At 46.9% G+C, this 22168-nt stretch overlaps 1 protein-coding gene across 12 annotated transcripts in view; it reads right to left on the bottom strand.

Moving 5' to 3' along the window:
- Positions 1-5368: 5368 nt before the first annotated feature.
- UBE2V1 (ubiquitin conjugating enzyme E2 V1) overlaps positions 5369-22168 on the bottom strand; it is a 29640-nt gene continuing 12840 nt past the window's right edge. For 3 of the 12 annotated variants that reach the window (XM_019458165.2, XM_019458164.2, XM_053890147.1), the window contains exons 2-4: positions 16286-16434; positions 6942-7067; positions 5369-5728 (exon numbers count right to left, since the gene is read on the bottom strand). In XM_019458165.2, the coding sequence (XP_019313710.1) occupies positions 5582-5728; positions 6942-7067; positions 16286-16434 (422 nt within the window). In that variant the 3' untranslated portion in view covers positions 5369-5581. Of the gene's footprint in view, positions 5729-6941; positions 7068-16098; positions 16117-16188; positions 16207-16285; positions 16435-16889; positions 16958-17130; positions 17428-17453; positions 17470-22168 lie in introns of those variants that run through there. The other 9 variants (XM_019458167.2, XM_019458166.2, XM_053890149.1 and 6 more) reach the window with 8 other exon arrangements.

Here is a 22168-nt window from a genome sequence, read left to right as displayed (position 1 = left end):
TGTGCCCTTCCAAGCACTGCGGGGGGCAGGACACATCAGGACACATCAGGACACACACCCGTGTCACGCAGCCAACGATGGGTGGTGTCAGAAAGCCGCTCTGTGGGCCGCATGCCTGTCTTCACCCCTATTCATTTACAGGACCCTGAGGCGGACGGGCCTTGAGGAGGGACTGAAAACGTCCCCGGCTGACCACAAGCGAAGGTTTCCAATTTGAGCTGCTTGTACCGCAGGGCCCTCGATGGCTGGTGGAGGTGGCCTCCCATCAGCTAACCCTGCCAAGAACACCAGACCCGTCCGTGTATGCGTCAAATGTCCGTCTCAGACAGCGAGAACTCTTTTATGTAAGGCACTCTTACAAACTGGTAGGAAAAACTAACAAAGAGGTCACGGTTGGGAGGGAAAAACACGACTTTTCAATTTGAGAGGACCCAGCCTCTCACCTAAGAAAATGCGCAGGAGACTCACATAGCCAACTCAGCTCAAAGATGGGCGGGCAGAGAGGTAAGATCAGAGGGACGGGGAGGGGAGGAGACCCGTCCTACGTTGCTGACGGGAGGGTGAGATGCTATCCCCTTGGCAGGCAACTTGAAAATGACACTAAGTGCCCACGTCCTTGGATGGAGAAGCCCACTCCCGGGACTTGACTCTCCAGATGTGTGCACGCACGCCCACACGCACACCCACACGCACCCTAAGGCTGGTGAGGGCTGCAAAATGTCAGAGACCCAGGGCCGGGGGAGCGGGGTGGGGGTCCACCGCCTACTGGGTGCTCAGCGGCTGTTCAGAAGCACACGGCTCCTCCCCAGGGACCTCGGCAGGTCCCGTTTAGGAAGAAAAACCTGCAGGGGGAGAGCAGAGTGGAGGCCACGTTCCCGGTCGTGTTAAAAACAAATGGTGGGAAGGAGGTAGGGGAGCGGAGGGAGGCCTGGTTTCCACCGGATCTGAAGGGCCCACGACGCAGGTGCTGGCCCGGAGACGATGGCTCGGAGGCCAGAGAGAACTTCACCTTCCGCTCTACTCCCTTTCTGCTGTTGGAAGTGCTTCCTAGGTCCGTGTGTTCTGTATTTAGTAAAGGCAAAGATGGGGTCTCCGGCTCGGGTTGGCCCGTCGTAGGTTTGCCCATCAGTGTTTTCAGCGGGCGATGCGATGTGGCGACTGTCCGTCACCACCAGTGAGGCCACCGCCTCTGTCCTTTGCCGCAAGTGACCATACACCTGGCTTGTGCCAGCCGGACACCTTCACATCTTAACATTTGTGGAATTGGGACGTTCCTTGTAATCAGTAGCGTCTTACATTTAACAGCGACAGCATTTTTGTCTTGGTGGTACATAAAAACGATGGCACGTCTCACAGTGGGACTGCATTGGACTCCGTGAAACACGGGTCTGTTTTTCGTGAATTCTGCAGCAACTCTTGGCTTCTTAGAAGCTTCCACCTGTGCTACAGGTGGTGCTGCCCATGCTCTGAGGACCCACGGTATGCCCGTGGGCGGGGCTTCCAGGACCACAAGCCTCCCAGGGGCCAAAGGCCACCGTGATAACAACCACGGGAGGGCCAAGGTGCAGCTGGTGGCAGAGCCGTCTGTCCACGGAGCTCTCTGCTGTGGCCCACAAGCCGGGCAGGTCTCTGTTCTACGCGGGGAGTGAAGTGGATTCCACCTAAAAATCGGCATTCACGGCTTCTCTTGCAAATCAAAGAGCTGGCGTTCGCCGAGCCCACGTCCCGAGCACCGGGCAGCATCTCCATACTCACCCACCCCCGAACTCCGACGTGCGGCCCGTGCCTTCTTGTTCACGGTGGGAAGTCCGGCAGCAGCAGTGAGGCCGGCACTAGGCCTCCCCTCTTCCAAGGTCACCTCCCGCCAGCCAGTGGAGGCTCGGACTACAAGCAAGGGCAGGTAGCCTCCTGCGATCCCCACAAGAAAGCCTTCGGGGTACGTTCAGTTATCCCGCGCACGGCTCAGAGCTCTGTGGCCCGTCCAGCCCCCGCCCCGGTGGACTGGGACTCACCCTGGAAAGACACGCTTTCACAAGCTGCCCTTCCTTAGAATTTCCTCGTCGGCTGAGGAAGGAAGGGGACAGCCCTGATGGCATGCCACCGCTCCCGGGGTTCTGATGAGGAGTGTGGAGCAGACACAAGCAAGGAAGGGGTCTGTGGCTCAGCGTCCACGGGCTCCTGGGGCACAGGGGAAGAGTACGGAAGGGCGAGAGGCGGAGCCGGGAGCCCCGACAGCCGGGGTGGACACAACGGCAGACCGCGGAGCCTGTCGGTGCCGTTGACCTGCCCACCCCCACCCCCCTGAAGGGCTCCAGAACTTCCTCAACAGGACAAAGACACACAAGGGCCCTGCCCTCACTCCAAGATCGTGGTCAAAGGTCCCGGGGTCCTGGAGACCCACCGCGGGTCTGCTCTGGGTGCGTCAGAGGGTGTGCTTTCTCACCCACTCTGTCAGGTCGCTGTGCAGACCTCCGTGCACCCCCGGACCCCGCGGTTCTACCCAGTGAAAAATAATAGATGTATGTTCTTTCTTTCGAGAGCAAAGACCCGGCAGGTCCGAGCAGGCCACCTGGTGAAGCGGCACACTAGGCCCCCAGACAAGCGCGTCTTCCCTGCCCTAAATCCAGGCCCGACCTGCGGACCACCTGTAAAGCCGCCGGCAACAAGGAAGAGCAGAGCACATGACCGTGGCACATAACCGCAGATCAGACTCAAACAGTGATCACGAGACTCGAGCTGAACTTCCAAAGCTCTGAGGTCAGTTTTGTTAGCCCGCTAAGAAGGTAAAAGGTGCAGGCTCCGGCGTCTCCGATGGCTCCTCCTTCTGGAGGTCACACAGCACCTGGGAGCTGTCACCTTTAGATTCAGCCCCGAATCTGCCTTGGGGTTTCCCAGCAGCGTTGTGAAGCAAGTTTAGAACCTCCCGTCCTTGTCCTCCCTCAGGGGAACTGAGGACGGAGGGCCAAGGACCCACATGGGTCCCGGCCAACTCCCTTCAGGGGAGCTGAGAGGCAGTGGTTCACTCCACGGGACTCCCAGGGACCATCTGGCAGGAATTCATTCGGGCTGTGCTTTCTGGAGGATGAGGCTCTGACATCTGAGCCGGCCCCAGCAGCCACAAAAGAACGGCCCGGCCCGGCCCCTGCCACAGGACGCTCAAGTCGTGCCTGCTGGCGGTTGGGACCACGGCAGGAAGTTCAAATCCTGGATAAAAACAGCCGCAGACACGTTTCCACTCCTTACACGGTAGAGAGCAGACAAACTGTCAAACAAATTTCTGGTCTCACGCACCAGAAATCCATGTGAAAGTCCCATTTTCCCCTTCCCGATAGACTAAATCCAGCCAGGAAGTACGCACTACAAGGGGCTTAAAGCTACTTGAAGGAGAGCACCCCCCCCCCCCTTTTTCACTACAATCTTCTAGGACAGGGGTTGGCAAACCGTGGACCAAGGGCCAAATCCGGCCCACTGCCTGTTTCCGTACAGCCCCTGGGTGAAGGAGGATTTTCACAGACGAACATTCACAACTTACCTGATAATCAGGAATACTACCTTTGAATTCTGATGAAGCAAAATGTTACCCCCCCAAAAAAGAATTCCATTTTTTCCATCAGACTTGTAACATTACAAAAAGGATTGTACTCAATTATTAGATATTGAATTTCATCAATAAAAAAATTTTGTGGGAATCTGTTTTCTCTCACTATACGAATAAAACACTTACATAGGGTCTTCCTTCCATTTTGCCTCTTGGCCCACAAAGCCGCCCAAGGATTTACTGACTTAGGCCCTCGGTGGGAGAAGGTTTGCCGACCCCCGCTTTGGGAACATCAATTTGAATCCCAAAGCACCCAAGACATGAAATCGTTCCTAAATGACAAGCCAAGAGGAAGAAGGGCACAGCTTCTTAAATATTAACGCACACTTTTTTTTTATTATATTAAAATCAGGCAATGGTCTGACAATAAAAAGGCTGCTTATGGAATACTGTTATGTTAAACTTTACTTACAGGATGTTAAATCCTTAGAACTAAGGTTTCCCCCAGAAAAAGATTAATGGAAACATCGATTGCTTTTCAGACTTGATAGTTGCTGCTTCAAAAGGTGGTTTTACACAAACACTAAATTAAAAAAAAAAAAAAAAAACTTTAGAACACAACGAATCGCTTTTATTTCGGTATGCATCCACATCTCAGCATTTAGTGGTCCTGAACAGAAAAGTGGAAAAACGCAGCAATTTGCCAGGAAGTCAAGCCCGCCAATTTCGGGGATCTGCTGTGCACACCGAGTTCTTTTTCAATCCCTGCTGAGGACCGTGAGAAACAGCAGCACCAAAACCAAAGTATGCACCGAATTCAAGGTTCTTTTTGTTCCAGTTGCCACATTCCAAACTAGACCCAAACGGATTGCAAGATGACCACATGAGAACCCTGTGTAAAACTTCTTCAATTTTTAAAAGCAAAAGCAATTACAGGAAAAGAAAATTCATTCAGAGGGATCGTGTGTGCTTACGAGTGTCTTCTGTGGCCTTTCTCCAAGTTTAACCACCAAGAACTTTGAGAGCTGGCAGGTGTGAGTACCCCTGGTGACTGTTCTTTTCACTTTATCAAAACCTGAGCTAAAAAACCGCATCAGCTGACGATGACAGCAGAGGGTGGCAGGGCTGAGGACCCAATATTCATTCCCAGGCTGGTGGAGAGTGAGTAAATGTGGTTCCAAAACTAAACGAGGGAAGTCAGAGACTCTTTCCAACCTTACCTGATGGCTTCTGGCCAAAGCAAGGAAGTATTGTGGAAAGCGTTGGGTGGTGATGGTACAAAAAGGGAGTTGAGGAGGAGGAAGGAAAAAGCAGCACCCCTCGATGAAGGTGGGGGAGAAGATATGGGGAGAGCCCTGAATTCCTCACCAAAGGCCAATTTCAGAGGGGAGCAGAGGGGGTTACAATCTATGCTTCGGCCAAGGGTGGTGGTGGAAAGTGAAGAAGGGACAATGGCTTGGGGGGGGGGTGTGGTGGTGGGGGGCATCATTTAAGACTTAAAAAAAGCAGGGGTGCCGCTGGAGCACCCCCACACACCCAGCAGTAGTCCCACAGGCTGTGACCCGAAACCTTCACACCTACTCTAGCTAGCAAGCCACCCCAAGCTGGAGGGCTGTTGCAGGGAGGGACGGAGGGAGGGAGGCAGGGGGAGGAGAAGGGGAGGAGGCAGAGACCCCAGGCCATGTAATCAGCAGCAAGGTGATTGTGTGATGTGTCTTTTCACAGTTGAGTTAGATGTGCCCCACCAGTTATGATGGGAACCAATTTAAATATACTTTCTTGATCCCAGAAGTTCAACTATGTGGACAGTGGTTACACTTGACAGGATGATTTGTTATAGCACAACTTATATATTTTAAATGGACAAAAAAATTAGTATCGTTTACAGTATCTTAAGATAAATTGCCTTTGAATGGGAGCTTCCTTTCCAGTACTTTGAGGTCTACAAGACGTATCTAGAAAATTTACTACTGTGGAAAATGAAGACTGCTTCAATCGAATGGGAGGGGGGGGAGGGGGAGGGCCTGTGGTTTTTCTTTTTGATTAATTGCTGTAACACTGTCCTTCGGGCGGCTGAGGGAGTTTCATGTTTTCTTTAGACATCATTAGGCGCCGGAGCTCTTGCAGGACGACTTTGATGCTATATGAATTCTGCCACTTCGCTAGCACTGATATGGCTCTTGGGTCCACCTACAAAAAGGCAAACGAAGAAACTACCGTCAAGCTCTCAAACAAATGAATCGCTACATGCTGGAGTTAAGCTACCGACACGAGCGAAACGCGCTTTTCAAGCTGAACATGCCAGTCACGCAATGAGACCCGGCACGCAGAACCCCTGCATGATCCCCTCCCTCCAGTCAGTCTGTTTTTCTGTTTGTGTCCCTGTTTGGGAGAAGGAAGTCTTGGATAAGTAAAGCCACCTTTAGAGAAATGGCTCACACACTTGGCAAGACTCAACCCAACTGGCTCTTAGAACGGTGGCCTCTTCTCTTGGGCTGGCTTGGCTGCTGCCACTGCTCAGAGCCTGTCCTTTCCCAAGTCTACACCCTGGTGGACGATAACGACGCACAGGGCAGTAGGACAGCCAAGGCAGGCGGTGGCCCAGGTCCACGCTCTCGTGACAAGGACTGCCCCAGAGTCGCACTCTCAAGTTATGCTCGCAATTCCCAGAGGAAATTTTCCAAAGTGTGGGTGGAGTTCCGGGTTCTGGACTTCAGGTGGAACTCAGATAGGACCTTAAACCCTGAACACACAGCAACAAGGCTCGTCTCTTCCCAGTCTGCTTTCAAGTCTTCTGCGTACCTCAAAACAAAGGCTTAGTTCACATGATGTTAACGTGTAAAACCCTTCAACCCTTGCTGATTTTCCCTTTGAACGAGAGCAGGTCTCAAAGGTGCAAAGCCTTTGGCAAGAAACACACGGAGGAAGAACGTATTAACATCACTTTGCTTTTGCAGCATTTACTGTACTGTTGCTGTTACTGCCTTCTTACGACAAGTGACACTGGCTTTCCATATATGGTAGTAAAAATAAGTATAAAATGAGGCCGTTAAACAGAAAAAAATGCTATGTACCACAAATAAGGCTCAGGAAGTAAAAGTATGATCCTGGATAAGATTTTGCATCTCTGGGCCTTGGTTTCCTCATTTCTACCTCATGAATGGAATGAGCCGATATCTCCAAGTGACCTGCACGGTGCTGGCCCAGAGTAAGTGTCGTATGAGTGATGAGTTAAATACAGCTGGGGAACAGGCCTTCGCCCCAAGTCCGCATATGTTCATACTGCAACGCATTTCATCATCAAAGAACCAAGGAATACACGGAATTAGGGCCAAAGTGCCCCTGATGTTAAACACGAAGCATTTCTCAACCCAAACAAGTATGGGCAGGAAAAACAACTTACCACTCCATTAGAACTATTAACTCCATTCATATTAATTTTTGTTACAAATCTTACAAAGGGGGGTGCTTCTGGGTATTTAGGTCCACATTCTATTTTAAGGCTGTATATTCGGTTTTCATAAATTGTCTGGAAAAAAAAAAGGTACAGAGACATCAGGCAATGACAAACCATGAATTCAAAAAGGCAGATCTTTTGAAACCCCATTTATTCCTGCCTGCAGAACTGGTGCATCTGCTTTCTTTATACACAGGCTACTTGTTATTTGTTAAGTTAGTAGTAACTAGTCTCCACACTAGTGTACATGAACTCTGGTCTCGGGGGGGAATAAAAAGACAGACAATTTAAAACAGTATCATTGAAATTTTGAGTTAGTATTAAGTCCAATCAGATGGACTGGTTTTTCTATTAATTTCTCTACCTTGCACATCTGTCCCATGCTCTGGGAATGGTGTGTAAGGAGTATTCTTTACTCCGGGAAGCAACACTAAACGTCTGCTCACGCCAGGGACATCAGCCAATGCATCAGATGCCACTATGTGCAGAGCAGAGAAGAGGCAGCTCTTCGCTTCAACATTAAAGCAAAGTCAGGGGGCGCGGATGCAGACGCGAGAGCTGCTTCGCCACTCCATCATCTGTCTGGGGTTGGGCGCCACACGAGGGAGCTCAACTGCTAGGTGCCGCCTCTCCCTGCAGGCCTGACACTGACCTGAGAGATTACAGGCATTTAGTGGGTGAGGTGGGAGGCTAAAGATACCAGGCCCGCGGAGGAAAAACCTGTCCTTCAAATGCCAGCGGGGGCTCTGTAGAAAAACATGGCAAAGTCCGACCCCCAAGGCCGATGGACTCCTCGATGCGCTGCTGCTGGCAGGCTGTTCCGTCTGCCTAGAGCGCCCTGCCCCCACCTGAGCTGCCACACCTCCACTGAGACCCAGTTCAAACATCACCTGGTCAAATGTCACCCAGGACAAGCTAGTCCCAGCTTTCTGTTCTTTTATGAAGTCCCAGTGTTATCATTTACTTGTCTGAACACCACCGTGAAAGGTGATGCCTCTCCATAATATTGGCCCCCTTGAAGGCAGAGGCCATCCACCCTCCAATAGGTCCCCCTCGCAGGCACCAGTGAAGGCTCCTGTGTAAACAGCGACATCTAGCTGTCTTTGGGGGAAACAAATTACAGAAGATGTGATTTAAATCCTTGAAAACATTATGTCTAAGCAGTAATCAATCCCTGACAAAAAACTCAAACATGTTTTAAAATTCAGAAGGCATTCATGTGGGGCGCCTGGGTGGCTCAGTCGGTTAAGCCTCTGACTTTGGCTCAGGTCATGATCTTGTGGTCCATGGGATGGAGCCCCACGTCGGGCTCTGTGCTGACAGCTCAGAGCCTGGAGCCTGCTTCAGATTCTGTGTCTCCTCTCTCTCTCCCTCCCCTGCTTGTGCTCTGTCTCTGTCTCAAAAATAAACATTAAAAAAAAAAAAAAAAAAAAAAAAGAAGGCATTCATAATATCCCCACAGGAACCTTACACATCCATGTAACAGGGACTCCAAACTGTGACAAACCTAAACTCAATTCTGCATTTCCACCTACCCTCACTCAACCTGCTCTTCCCCTCTTCTTCCCCTGTACGTGGCACCACCATCTAGCCATTAGATAAAGCAAAACCTGGCAGCCACCTAGAATTCCCTTTTCTCTTACCCCTTACCTTCCAATCACAAGAAAGTCTCAGCTTCCGCCTCCAAGAGAGATTCCACACCCACCTGCTTCCCTCCACCACGCACCTCCTCTCAAGCACCCCTGGTCTCTGCTCTCTTGCTCCCCCTACAATCTGCTCTCCACATAGCAGCCTGACTGACCTTCCAAAAGCAAGAAGTGGCCCGGCTGGCCTAACCCCTCCAGTGGCTGCCAGTGACCCGAGAAGGAAGCCCATGTTCCTGGGTCAGAGCCTGCTGTGCACCCCTGCCTTCCTCTCTTTTTATTCTTCGCCCCATCTAGCCCCAACGTCTCTCCACCTCGGGGCCCCGATACCGGTCGCGCCTCTGCGTCCATCCCAGCTCTTTGGCTCAAGGGCACCCTCCTCTCAGAAGTCTTCCTGACTCCCCATCTGAAGTCTCATGTCAGACCTTCTTCGATAAACTCAGAACAAGAAGGGCAGGGGCCTCAACCGAATTGGTACTCAAATGTTCCTGGACTTGAATATTGCTCTTTACAAGTTAAAAAAAAAAAAAAAAAAATCAGTAAACACAAGAAGGAAGCCAAAGGGACTTATGGAAAATACGATAAAAGGTCTATCCTTAGCATCTAGCATGGTCTCCATCAGCAACTACTCACTCAGCAATATCTGTTAACTGTATGAGCCCAAGTTCATCTCTGGATGTGTCCCACATTCATGCTCAATGGTTTGTCACACAATTGAAAGACAGAATCTCTTATACAGAATAGTCCCTGGGGGCATGGGCTTGTGGTAATTATCAAAGTAAGTCTTTTTAAAATATTGGATCTACATTTTGGAGTTTCTGATGCATCAATTTATTCACCTGTGAGAACGTTTTACGGCTTATCAGCCTCGATAAACTTTTACTAATCATTCTATTAACAACGGCATCAAAATGGTTAAGAAGGTGGACAGCTTGGTAACAGGTTTCTGATTATTCCATACATTAAATCTCGTAACTCTTGACACTATGAAGTCTAATTTAAAAATAGGCATTCTGTGACGAACTTCCTAGAAAGCAAAAAAGAAATACTAAATTTCTGACCATTGACATTCAACTGGCAATTTCACCGAAACCCACGAAAAAAATGCCTCAAGTCAAGTGAACACAGAGACACCGCAAGGGTCATTAAAAAGCCCAAAGCAAGACTTTTGTAGAAAACAGGGTTCTGGTTTTCTTCTTTTGCTCTGTTTACCAGTGCCCCAGGGACCTGTTAAAAGGTTTCGCTGAAGAAAGGAAATGCGCCCCAAGAGCTGCTAGAACATGGCACCTCTGTGAGGAACACTGTTCCAGATTTGTCGTTTGATCATGAAACGCTTTCCACCTTGTTGACATGGCTTGAGCTTCATGGGGCCATCTGGTAGTGCCTATATCAGAATGAGAAACACACAAGCTCAAACCAGCAAAGCCACTTCTAGGTATTTCCTACAGGCAGACTCATACTGATGCACAAAAATGTGGAACTCTGTCCGCAACAGCAAAAATAACTGTAAACAATCAAAGTGTCCACCAGCAAGGGACTGACTCAACAAATTCGGCATAGTCATAAAATCGGGTACCTTGTCGTCTTTTCAAAGACCGAGGCCCAGACAAAGACTGCCAAGACGTGGCTCTTGGTACAGATCAAGGTGCAGAATAGGCACATCCTATAAAAGCAGGCAGACACCTCCCTCCAAGTGTGGCTATGTGAATGTGCACACGGGTTGTTTCAGGCATCAGACACTACGAGCCCAGAGCCTAGAGATTACAAACTTCTCCTGGGCCTAAACTATATACAGGAGATAATCCCAGCCTAATCATGATGAAAAACATCAGATAAATTCCAATACAGACATTCTACAAAACACCTGACCAGTATTCTCCAAAACTGTCAAGGGCAACAGAAACAAGAAAAACCTGAAATTGTCACAGCCACAGCCACCCTTGTGGGACAGGATGACAAACTATAATGTGGTATCTTGGATAGGATTCTGGAACAGAAAATAGACACGAGGTAAAAATTAAGAACACCTGAATAAAATATGGACTTTGGTTAACAGTAATCCATCCGTATCTGGATCACTGGTGGTAACAAATGTACTATCCCAACATAAGATGCTAACAACAGGGAAAGGTGGGGGGGGGGGGGGGGGGGAGGGGAACACATGGGAACATTCCATACTACCTTTGCACCTTTTCTTTAAGCTTAGAAGTATTATGAAATAAAATTTATCTTTAAACTGTATGATACATGAGAAAAGGAAAAGGTACTGATTGCAAAAACAAGCAAAATGACGAAATCTCAGTATATAAAAAGGTGATTCAGGTCAACCAGACAACTGCTCCTCAGTTGAAATCTGACGCAGGTATACACAAGTTATGTGTGATGCACAAGGTGGGCACATGCTACGTGAGAACGAGCGGTGGGCCCTTTAAAAGGTGAGAAATCCTTAATGGAGTGGCTCTGAAGATGGGAAGGAAAATGCACAGGAAGAGGTGAGAGGGGAGGTACTGAATGCTGCTCCCAGTTAATCTGGAGAGCGGGGATATGGCAGGTAGGGACAGCCCAGGAAGGGAGATACCGCACTAGGTACTTTAACAGAGAATTTAATATAGGGAAGTGGTTAAACAGGTGTCACTGGACTGAAAAGGCAGAAAGGGATCCGAGCTAACACAGAGGGAACCGGCAGAAAGCAGTGGTGTCCCTTGGCTGGGGGAACAGAGGGAATAAGCCAGTTTTTCAGACCTAGAGGCTCAGGGTTACAGGTCTCCAGAGCTGAACTCAGACCTCTGAGGAGGCACTGTGGGCCAGCTCTGGGAGCGCCCCCTCGAGTTGGATGGAGACCCATTGCTGATGCTGGGATGAAGGGCCATTACCAGAGTGGCGTTGACAGAACAGGCCCTTCTTCTTGCCTTTCAGGCGCTCTCCTGTGTCCCTGATTGGAGGAACCCAATAGAGCACCAGCTGACAAAGGAAAAATGTAGTTTGCAGAGTCCTGGCCCCAGTATTCAAAGCAGAGCTGAGAAAGGTGGGCTTAGAGCTTAAACCGGCACCTGCAAAACACCCCTCCAGACAGTGATGAGACACAACCTTCCTTCGTACCAAGCCTCTCCCTCTTCCCACCGGCCACCAGGGTATCCTTCTGAGCAAGCCACTGGACCCATCTTCAGGTGACATTAATTATTCATTTCTCTGACTTAATGCCGGCACCACCTGAATATTCTTCAACCTAAAGACTAAACTGTCAAGTTAACCACACAATCATCTAATGTAAAATACAAAGGAGAAAGGAGGCACTTGTTCCTGTCCATTAGACTTCTCTTCCTTCCATGTCAGTCTACATGAGCCCCTCATTGTGGCATTGAGAGCTGCTCTGACTTCTAGCGTCTTTCAACGTCCCCAAGCATTTTCACTGCCTCCTGGGACCACTCCTCCAGGTGCTTGGTTCTGACGGCCCGTGCCCCCCAAGTCTTCCTGGCCCCAGGGCTAAGTTATTGTTTCCTGCTGCATTAGCTCTGTGCTCCCACACTGTGCCTTTTCTGCTTGTGCAGTCCAACACCAATTTGATCACCTTCTTTTATTAAATTAGCTTTTTTGAAATACCTAGCATGGTTTTCTCTTTTCTTGACACAAAGAGTTAAGGGGAACAAAGTAAACTTCTTCCTTTACATATTCTGTATTGTTTGAGAATTTTTATGAGGATATATTCACGTATCATACATGTCACATAAAGCTTTTTAAAAAGAGACAGATCAACATGCACTGATATGGAAAGACTTCCACCATCTGTTATGCGAAAAACACAAAGCTGCAAAACATTGTGTAGAGCAAGATCTCATTTTTATTAAAAAGGATATGCATTTATGTTTGTGTACCCAAAAGCAAAAGCCAGTAGGAACACACACAGTCTGTGGGGAGTATAATGCAATGGGGGAAAGGATCGGTCTTCTTTTAGTTCACACACTTGTGTAATTATGTTTCGTTCTTAAGCATGTGTAGGGACTTTTAGAGAAGTACGTGTATGAACACACACCCAGACTCTAACCCACGCACAAAAACATTATCTTGGAGAACTCCAGAGGCATAACAGTGTTTCTCAACCCAGGCAATTTCTGCCCAGCCCCCACCCCAACATCTGGAGACATTAATGGTTGTCACAACTGGAGGAGAGAGGCGCCACTGGCATCTAGTGAGCAGAGACCTGGGGTGCTGCTGACCCTACAATGCACAAGACAGCCCCGCAACAAAGAAGGATCCAGCTCAAGATGTGAATGGCGCTCGGGCTGAGAAACTGCTCTGTAACCTGGCTACTCTGTAACCTGTTCTCTGTTGGAGACAGTTGGACATTATGTCAGAATTTTGCAAATGGCACTTGGATGAGAAACTTTAAAGCAACTCAAAGTACAAAAAGGAAAATGGCAAAAAAATAAGCCTCCTTTCCACGCTGGCCCCAGCCAGCTAGATCTCTTTTGAAGAAGGCAACCACTGTCACCAATTTCTTTTATGTTCTTCCAAAAGTACTGTAAACACAGTATATGCACGACCTCCTGCTCTCCCCCACCTCCTCAGTGGCAGCATATTCTATACTGCCTTGTACCTTCCTTTTCGCCCTTAAATATCATGGAAAGCATTCCAGTTGAGCACACATAAATCTGGCTCCTGTTTTTCAACAGCTAAACAGTACATACTATGGTCTGCTGAAAGACACTGAGGTGGTTTCCAATATTTTGCTACTACTGAAAATGCTGCATTCAATAATTTTGTACACAGGGGCCTTTGGGCAACACATTAAAAAGAGCGGAGTAAATTCCTAGAGTTGCTGGATCACCTTTTTTTTTTTTTTTGCTGGACCACTTTTGATGGAAGATTTTCTTGTTGAGTCATACAGCAGCAAAAATACAATAGGGAGATAAGTTACTCAAGTGCTCTATTTAGATACTAATAACTATGTTGATATTGCAAAGTCACAGTTTGTCCCTTGTATAAGGGATGCTAGTCATAAAATAGACTGGTCACAGGAAGCACCCAGAAGCAGCCAGTTCCCTTTACAACTTTGCTTTTAACCTTGGGGATCCAGGGCAAGCATAACGACAGGGATAAAAAAAAGAAAAAAAAAAAAGTCAATAACAAGCGCTGGTGAGGGTGTGGAGAAACCAACACCCTCATGTACTGTTGGGTGGGAACATAAAATGGTGCAGCCGCTTTGGAAAACAGTCTGACAGTTATTTAAAATGTTACACATAAAGTTACCATATGATCCAGGCACTTCCACTCCTAGGTATATGCCCAAGAGAAATGAAAACATATGCCCCCACAAAAACCTATACACAAAATTCATAGCAGCATTGCTCATAATTGGCAAAATATGGAAAAAACCCAAATGTCTGTCAATCAATTAATGAGTGAAGAAAACGTGGTCTATCCACAAAATGGAACGTCATTCAGCCATAGGAAGGAATGAGCTACTGGTAAGTGCTGTAACATGTATGAACCTTGAAAACATGCTAAATAAAAGCTCGTCACAAAAGGCCACATGTTGTGTAATTCCATTTATATGAAATGTTCAGAAGAGACAAATTCACAGAGACAAAAAGTAAATGAAAGGCTGTCAAAGGGGAGGGATGGGGACGGGAGACAGAATGGGAGTGACTGCTGATGGGGGAGGTTTCTCTCCGGGGTAACGAAATGTTCTGAAATTACTGACAGGTGCACAATTCTGACTATAATAAAAACCACTGAACTGTACACTTTAAAGGTGTATTCTACAGTTTTCAAATCTTAGGACATAGGAATTTTTACCTTAGTAAAGCTGTTATTAAAAAAAAAAGAAAAACGAAAAACGAAAAACGAAAAACGAATGTGTGGAAGGCAGGCACTGTGCGTCCCGCAGCCACTCACTGCAAGTTAGCTCCCTACGGAAATCACTAAAGTGAAACTCAGGGTCATCCAAGGTGTTGTAGGTAGAACAGAATATTTTCAATGGGATTTGGTGGTTCGTTCTGTTCATTCATTGTAACTCAGCAGTATTTAGTAGATTCTCAATGTTGTACATTGGTTCGTTCTTAATTTGTTAGAACCTAAAAATCAGTCGGTTGATTAATAAATCTATTGAACTACCTGATTCTGGGTCATCTCCAGGTGCTCTGGAGAGTAAGGGGGAGGGAAGAATATTCTCGTCCTCGAGAAACCTAACCCATTCTCAGGAAGAGAAGAGATGTAGTGAAGGAAGCTGTCAACCACGCAGTGGACTCTCAGAGACAATGAGAAATGATTTCCATGAAGAAACTAGCTTTCTAGATCAGGTTTCCCCCAGTATTTTATAGATCCATAAATCCTGGTTTTCAGAGATTAAAAAAAAAAAGATAAACAAAGGAGTAAAAATAGTAAATTGGATAGGTTTTCAAAACCCAAAAAACCAAAAGTACAGGGTCAAAAATGACTCAACAAGTAACGTTGAACGGCAAAGCTAGCCATTCACCATCCGTGTTTACGACGGTCCAAGATGAACATCAGATGGTCCTAACACTTAGTGAGCATGGCCCTCTTCCTTGTTCCAGCCGGGACCACATCCCACGGGTCTTCCTACTCCCCACAGAGCTGGCGGAGGGCCTGGGCAGGCAGTGAGAAGAAGGAGAGCACCAGCATCTTGAAGCACAAGCAGAAGGAGGAAAGGTCTTGCTCCATTCAGGCAGAACCTCCTATTGTCTGCAACAAGTGTCACATTGCAGGAATCTGTTTCTTCGCTCCTACGTTAACTGACTGCTTAACACTCCAGGTAATTCTCAAATGGGAACAGAGGAAAACTCACAATCTAAGCAGCGGGGAGACAATGTAGCACAGTGGTTAGGAACACAGAGTCTGGAGCCAGGACCCCTATGGGCATTAGCAGCTACGGGACTCTGGGCGAGGAACTTCATTTCTCTATTTCCTCACCTGTAAAACAAATGCAACCAGAGGCTGAACCTAACTACAGGAGAACCTAACAACAGGTTCTCATGAGAGCTAGATGACATTTCTTGGGGGTTTCACTATGTATGCTAAAACAAAGTCAGCTGGCACTATGAAGCCTGGAAACTCTCACAAATCACGAAACTCTAAAGGAGAGGTCAGTTTTCTCATCCCCGTTGTCACTGTCTTCTTCCCAAAGGCCTCTGGGTCTCCAAGTGCCTGGAACAGACCAGAGCCAACCAGGCAGGCAAGAAGCCTTTGCTGAACAGCCCGATGAATTAAGATATGGGTGCATGGGTCCCGACCTGGGACACAGTGAATGAAAACCACAACTGTGAAGGCCAAAGTTCGTTTCGACCGGGTCTTCTCAGAACCCTGGCTGTATCTGGAGCCTTGTTATCTGATAAGCCCCAGAGTTTGTTCTAAACTACATCTGAGGGTGCAATTACCTCAAACCTCACTGTCTACAGTGTCATGTAAATTCACACTAGGAGTCTAAACAGGTTTTTGCTTACCATGTGGAGGGATTAAACAGCATCAGAGGAGGTTCAAATATATAAACTGAAACTGGTCAAAAAAGAATAGCCACATTTCAGAAAATATACCATTGGTGAGCTTTTTCCGTGATAAGGCTAATATTTCTTAAAAGGAGGCACAGTGAATTTAAGACATTGACATTTATAGCCGTAGCTCGACGCTTACTCTTGGAGGCCCAATTATCATCCCTGTCCATCTTGTAAGTGTCATGTCTTCGTCATCTTCTAGACCCCAGCTAACTGTGCCATCTCCTACTCCTTTCTGGCCTTCTTCCAGTTCTTCCAACAGTCGAAAATTGCGAGGGACTTTTACTCCTAAAATAAATGGAAAGAAATTCAAGATACTAGCAACTCCAGGGGAACCTGTAAGCCTAGATCTAGCTGCTCGTTATTACTCCGTGGAAATACAGATGCTAACATGCAAAAAAGGCCGAAAGTCGTCGTCCCTTAAACTTGTTCCCAGGGCTTCCGGTACCGACCAGGGTAACCACAGGAAGGGGCACGTGGTTTTGTTACAGGTGAAGCGACGACTGAACCCAGCCTGGAGAGACACCCCACCCCCCACCTCCGTAGCTTTGATAAACTTCATCGAGAGTTTACGTGTCTAAATGTTGATCAATTTGGCTCCACGATAGTTGAAAACCATCAGTATCAGTATCATGAATACGAAGTGCCTTGGAAGGGAAGAGGTTATTCCTTTCATTTTGCTCTTATCATGCATTTCTGAGGCTAAGGGTGTGCTCATTTGCTGGAACAGACTCTCAAACTACCTCAGGAGGAACAGCCGCCGTGGCCGCATGAAATCAAAACGGTGTCCTCTTGATCAGCTAAGAGTCACCTGAAGGCGCCAAGGATAAAATTTTCAATTACTGAAGCCATGGTTTCTCTCTTGTGAAAAAGCCCAAAGAGGGTGGCTAGTTCTCTGATTCGTTTCCAAAAATCCCAAAGCCTGGTAAGTAGCTCAGGGAGGAAACCACACAAACCCATCCCATAAGTTTCAAGCCACTATACCTGAGTTCAGGCTGAGGCTTCGGCCATTTCTGGGTGTTTTCCGGAACAGAGCCGAAGCACTGGGGCCAGGTGGGGGACGAGGTCGGGGGAGGGCAGGGACACCGATTTTCTTCCTGTGCCTGGGCACTAAGCAACTCTCCCAGGGATGCCTTCCCAACCGATCCTGCCGGCTTCTCTCTCCTCCTACCTCTCTCCCTGGCATCTGAACTATTACCTCTGGAAAAAGCTTCAAATTCAGGCAAGTTCCAAGCTTGCCTTAAATTTGCCTTAAATGCTGAGCCCCCAACCGGCCAGACTCCCAGAGGCAACTGAGCAGCACTTACCACGTAACTCTGGAGAAAAGCCCACTGGAGGGACTCCAGCCTGGGAGGTGTTCCCAGTATATCTCAGTGTTTCCCAAGGTGGGACTCCCGCTACTATTGGTTCAACTGGAATAAATACTTGAGCATCTGCTAGAGGCCAGGCACTTTTCTAGGCAATGGGGGGAACAAGCAGTAAACAAAACAAAAACGCCTGCCCCCACGGAGCTTACATTCTAGTGGGAACCACATAATGACAAAACAAAAATACAAATCACGTAGCGTGACAGCCTGTGGTGTTGTGGGGCAGGAGTAATGGGGGAGGAGCTAGGATTTTTAATGGGGGGATCAAGGAAAGCCTCACTGCGACCAGGTGTCATGGCTAAAGAGCCGAGGGGAAGGAGCAGGACTTCTGCACAGCCGAGGAGAGTCTCCCAAGTAGAGGGAACAGCCAAGTGCTAAGACCCTTAGGTGGGATCTTGCCTGCAATGCCAAAGAGCAGCAAGATTCCAACTCAGCTAAATCTGAGTCAGTGACTTGGAAAAGCAGTAGGCGGTTAAGGGTTCCAACTATTGCTGGCCTGAGAAGCCACTGGAACTCTGAACAGAGGGGGCACAGGATCTGACTTGCTTTTTCAAATAGGCTTCCTCTGACTGCCGTGTGCAGAAGACAGTGAAGGGAGCTGGGCCCTACTGCAATTATCCTGGCAAAGGAAAATACCGGCTTGAGCCAGTGAAGGTAGTGAGAAGTAGCACAATTCCAGATATGGGGGGGGGGGGGTCTAAGCTGGTAAGATTTGCTGCCAGATTGCCTGAGAAGCACGAAAGAGCAGCCGATGATGGTGGCTCCCAGGCTTTTGTCTGAGCAAGTGGGAGGGACTTGCCAGGGGCGGTAGAGGATTTTAGGTGGTACAGACGTGAGCACTCACTTTGCAGTCAGGCCACCTCTCTTTTTTAAATGTTTATTTTGAGAGAGAGAGAGAGAGAGAGAGAGAGAGAGCGCAAGGGAGGGAGAGAATCCAAAGCAGGCTGTCAGCACAGAGCCCTGTGAGGGGCTTGATCTCATGACCTGAGCTGAAATCAGGACTTGGGAGACAACTGACTGAGCCACCCAGGCGCCCTGTCACGTGTTGATTTTTAGGAATACTTTAAGGCAAGTCATGTTATACTTACTTCCCAGGTACAATGATGGTGAAAACAATTTCCTTTTAACATAAATGTAAGCAGAAGACTCAGCTGACTGAAGGTAATATTAAGTAATACAGATAGTATTTGAGAAGAAACAGAATAAACCTGAAAGCATAGCTGAATGGCTCATTTGGAAAATACTGGCGTTTTCCATCCACATAGTCAACTGGATTATTCAGCTATACTGGATTGTGTTCCCTAGCAAACACAAAATTAAAGGATGTTTGTGACATTATAAGCAAAAAGCCAGACAATGCAATGTCTTTCATCCAGAGACAGTTAAATCTAAATCTTTTTTTTTTAATTTTTTTTTTAACGTTTATTTATTTTTGAGACAGAGCATGCATGGGGGAGGGTCAGAGAGAGGGACACAGAATCTGAAACAGGCTCCAGGCTCTGAGCTGTCAGCACAGAGCCCGACTCGGGGCTTGAACTCATGGACCGTGAGATCACGCCCTGAGCCGAAGTCAGCCGCTTAACCGACTGAGCCACCCAGGCGCCCCTAAATCTAAATCTTTAATAATCCTCACTAACTATTTTGGCTGGGCAGCGGAGGGGGGAGGGGGAATCATTGTGTAGAACTACAGCTATTACTACTGTTTAATTTACAAGCCTGCACTAATGAAGATGACTATCCCAAAAGAACACACAATCATGTCAGGGAGATCGGTGAATATCAAAGATGGCCTAGTAGGCTGAACTGTGTCCCTGCAAATTTGTATGTCGAAGCCCTGATCGCTAGTACCTCAGAGTGTGACAGTATTTGGTTACACGGCCTTCAAAGAGGTGATTAAGTTAAAATGGGTCCACTGGGGCACCTGGCTGGCCCAGAAGGTAGAGCATGTAACTCCTGATCTTAGGGTTGTGAGTTCGAGCCCCTTGCTGCGTATGGAGTTCCTAAAAACAACCCAAAACCCCCAAAAACAAACCCAAAAAACTCTTAAAAAATATATATTTTTTATATATATTTATATTTATTTATATATTATATATATATATATATATATATATATATATATATATATATATATATATATATATAAACTAAAACAAGTCCATTAGGATGAGCCCTTGGACTGGTATCCTTATAAGAGGAGGAAATTGAGACACACAAAGGAAAACAGGGATGCTCGAGTGCATGGAGAAGAGACCTTGTGAGGACACGGCGGGAGGGCAGCCATCTGCAAGCCAAGGGGAGAGGTCTCGGAAGAACGAGACCAGTTGACACCTTGATCTTGGACTTCTAGCCTCCTGGGCTAAATCCTGTTGTGTAAGCCATCCAGTGTGTGGCACTTTGTTATGGCAACCCCAGTAAACTAATACGGATGCTCGCTGACGTTTTAAGAAGCTTAAGAAAGTTGGAAAGGTTAGAGACCAAGATGGTAACAGTGGTTATCTTTAGGTGCAAAGGATTATGGGCGACTCCCCTCCTTTTCTAGATTTTCTGTTTTTAAATCATTTTACTTTATTCATCATGATGACTGTATTCTTTAATCCCCATCCCCATTTCTTCTACCATGATCTTGATATTTACAAAATAAAACATTTAAGGAAGCTATACTCCAGCTTCCATAGCTATTAATGAAGGGAAGCTACACGTGTGACCTCTATTTTAAGTTGCTCTTTTTGGCAAGATGAAAAATGTGCCTTCTTGTGTCCGGTTATTTAAATCAGGCTGGGTTAGGGGCGCCTGGGTGGCTCAGTCGGTTATGCGGCCGACTTCGGCTCAGGGCGTGATCTCGCGGTCCGCGAGTTCGAACCCCGCGTCGGGCTCTGTGCTGACAGCTCAGAGCCTGGAGCCTGTTTCAGGTTCTGTGTCTCCCTCTCTCTGACCCACCCCCGTTCATGCTCTGTCTCTCTCTGTCTCAAAAAAAATAAAGGTTAAAAAATAAATAAATAAATCAGGCTGGATTAACTATTTCTGGTATGACTATTTCTCTTGTAAATGTTAGCAAAACTTTATGGCTGGAAACGTCACCCCTTCATTAACAACTAGGTCTGACTAGGGACTCCTAAACGTTGCAAGCTCATTACATTAGTTTCAAACAGATAGTGAATTCGAGTTATATTTTTCACATGTTTGATATCTACTTGTGAAATAGGGAAAACTATCATATTGGTTAATCCTATACTTCCAACAGCCGTTTTCTACTGGATCAGACAATTCAGTTAAAGCCCGCATACACAACTGAACCAAACAAATAAGGAATCAGGTTAGCATTTGGAGCAGTGATGGAGTTCCACATAGGACGGTGCAATTTGTGGGTATTGCAGTACTGATATTATAGGATCATTCAACTTGCTTCAAGTTATAAATCAGGCATCAGAAACAGTTTAAAAAACCAAAACTTTATATTGGCCAGTATCTTTTAGGTAGTCAAAAAACATTCCAAGTGGGAGCTGGAATATACATAGAAACATGGGAAAACTGCCCTACGTGCTGATTAATGACAATAAGCATTCATTCCATCTGAACAGTAGTTCACAAACTTTTCTGGTCTCAAGACCCCTTTATATACTCTCTTAAAAATCACTGAAGACTTCAAAGAGCCTCTGTTTACGTGGGTTATAGCTACTGATTATTTGCCAAATTAGAAATTACAACTGAGAGGGGTGCCTGGTGGCTCAGGTCAGTTAAGCATCCGACTCCTGATTTCTGCTCAGGTTGCTGGGATTGCTCTGACAGCGAGCGCCAAGCCTGCTGGGGATTGTCTCTCTCTGCCCCTCCCCCAGTTACACACATTCTCTCTCTCAAAATAAACAAACTTATAAAAAAATAAAACTGAAAAATTTTTTAAAAACTCATTTACAACTAAGCACAACAAACCATCATGTGTTGAGATAAATAACATATCTTATGAAAGAACTACACTTTCCAAAGAACAAAAGAAAATTAGTGAGAAGAGTGGTATGGCTTTACGAATTCTCTTTAATGGCTGGCTTAAAACGGGAGTATTAAGAACTCAGGTGAGCTGGAAAATACATGTCTGTCTAAAGGGCGCAGTCACTCCTTTGCTCTGGCCAAGTATCTGTCGGTCCGATTCAGCTTATGGACCACCATTTTACAACATCTGGGGGTCACCTAATTGTTCTCAAGAATCTCTTTGATCCTGGGGCGCCTGGGTGGCTCCATCAGTTGAACATCCGTCCGACTCTTGATTTCGGCTTAGGTCACGATCTCACAGTTTCATGAGTTCGAGCCCCACGTCAGGCTCTGCGATGCTTGGGCTCTTAAACTGACAGCACGGAGCCTGCTCTCTGCCCCTTCCCTGCTCCCACTCTCTCTTTCTCAAAAATAAATAATACGTAACTTAAAAAAAGTCTCTCTGATCTTTAACATCCTGGACTTAGCTGAGAGAATACTTTAAACCCTTTCTTTTGTCAGAAGGGTGAGATTGATCAACACTGGGCGAATCTGGCACCGGTGGGTGCAGTGCTCTGTTGACCTTTATTTAGCTAAATATCGAAGAGTTTAAGTCCACAAACTGTTACCTTGAATTTATTTTACTAAGACATAAACTTTTATTTTCACTCAAGAGCTGACTAAAAGCA

Source organism: Panthera pardus, unplaced genomic scaffold, assembly GCF_024362965.1.
Source record: "Panthera pardus isolate Hobbes unplaced genomic scaffold, ASM2436296v1 HiC_scaffold_25, whole genome shotgun sequence".
In the NCBI taxonomy this organism is placed as follows: domain Eukaryota; kingdom Metazoa; phylum Chordata; class Mammalia; order Carnivora; family Felidae; genus Panthera; species Panthera pardus.
This window is presented reverse-complemented; position numbering and strand designations above follow the sequence as displayed.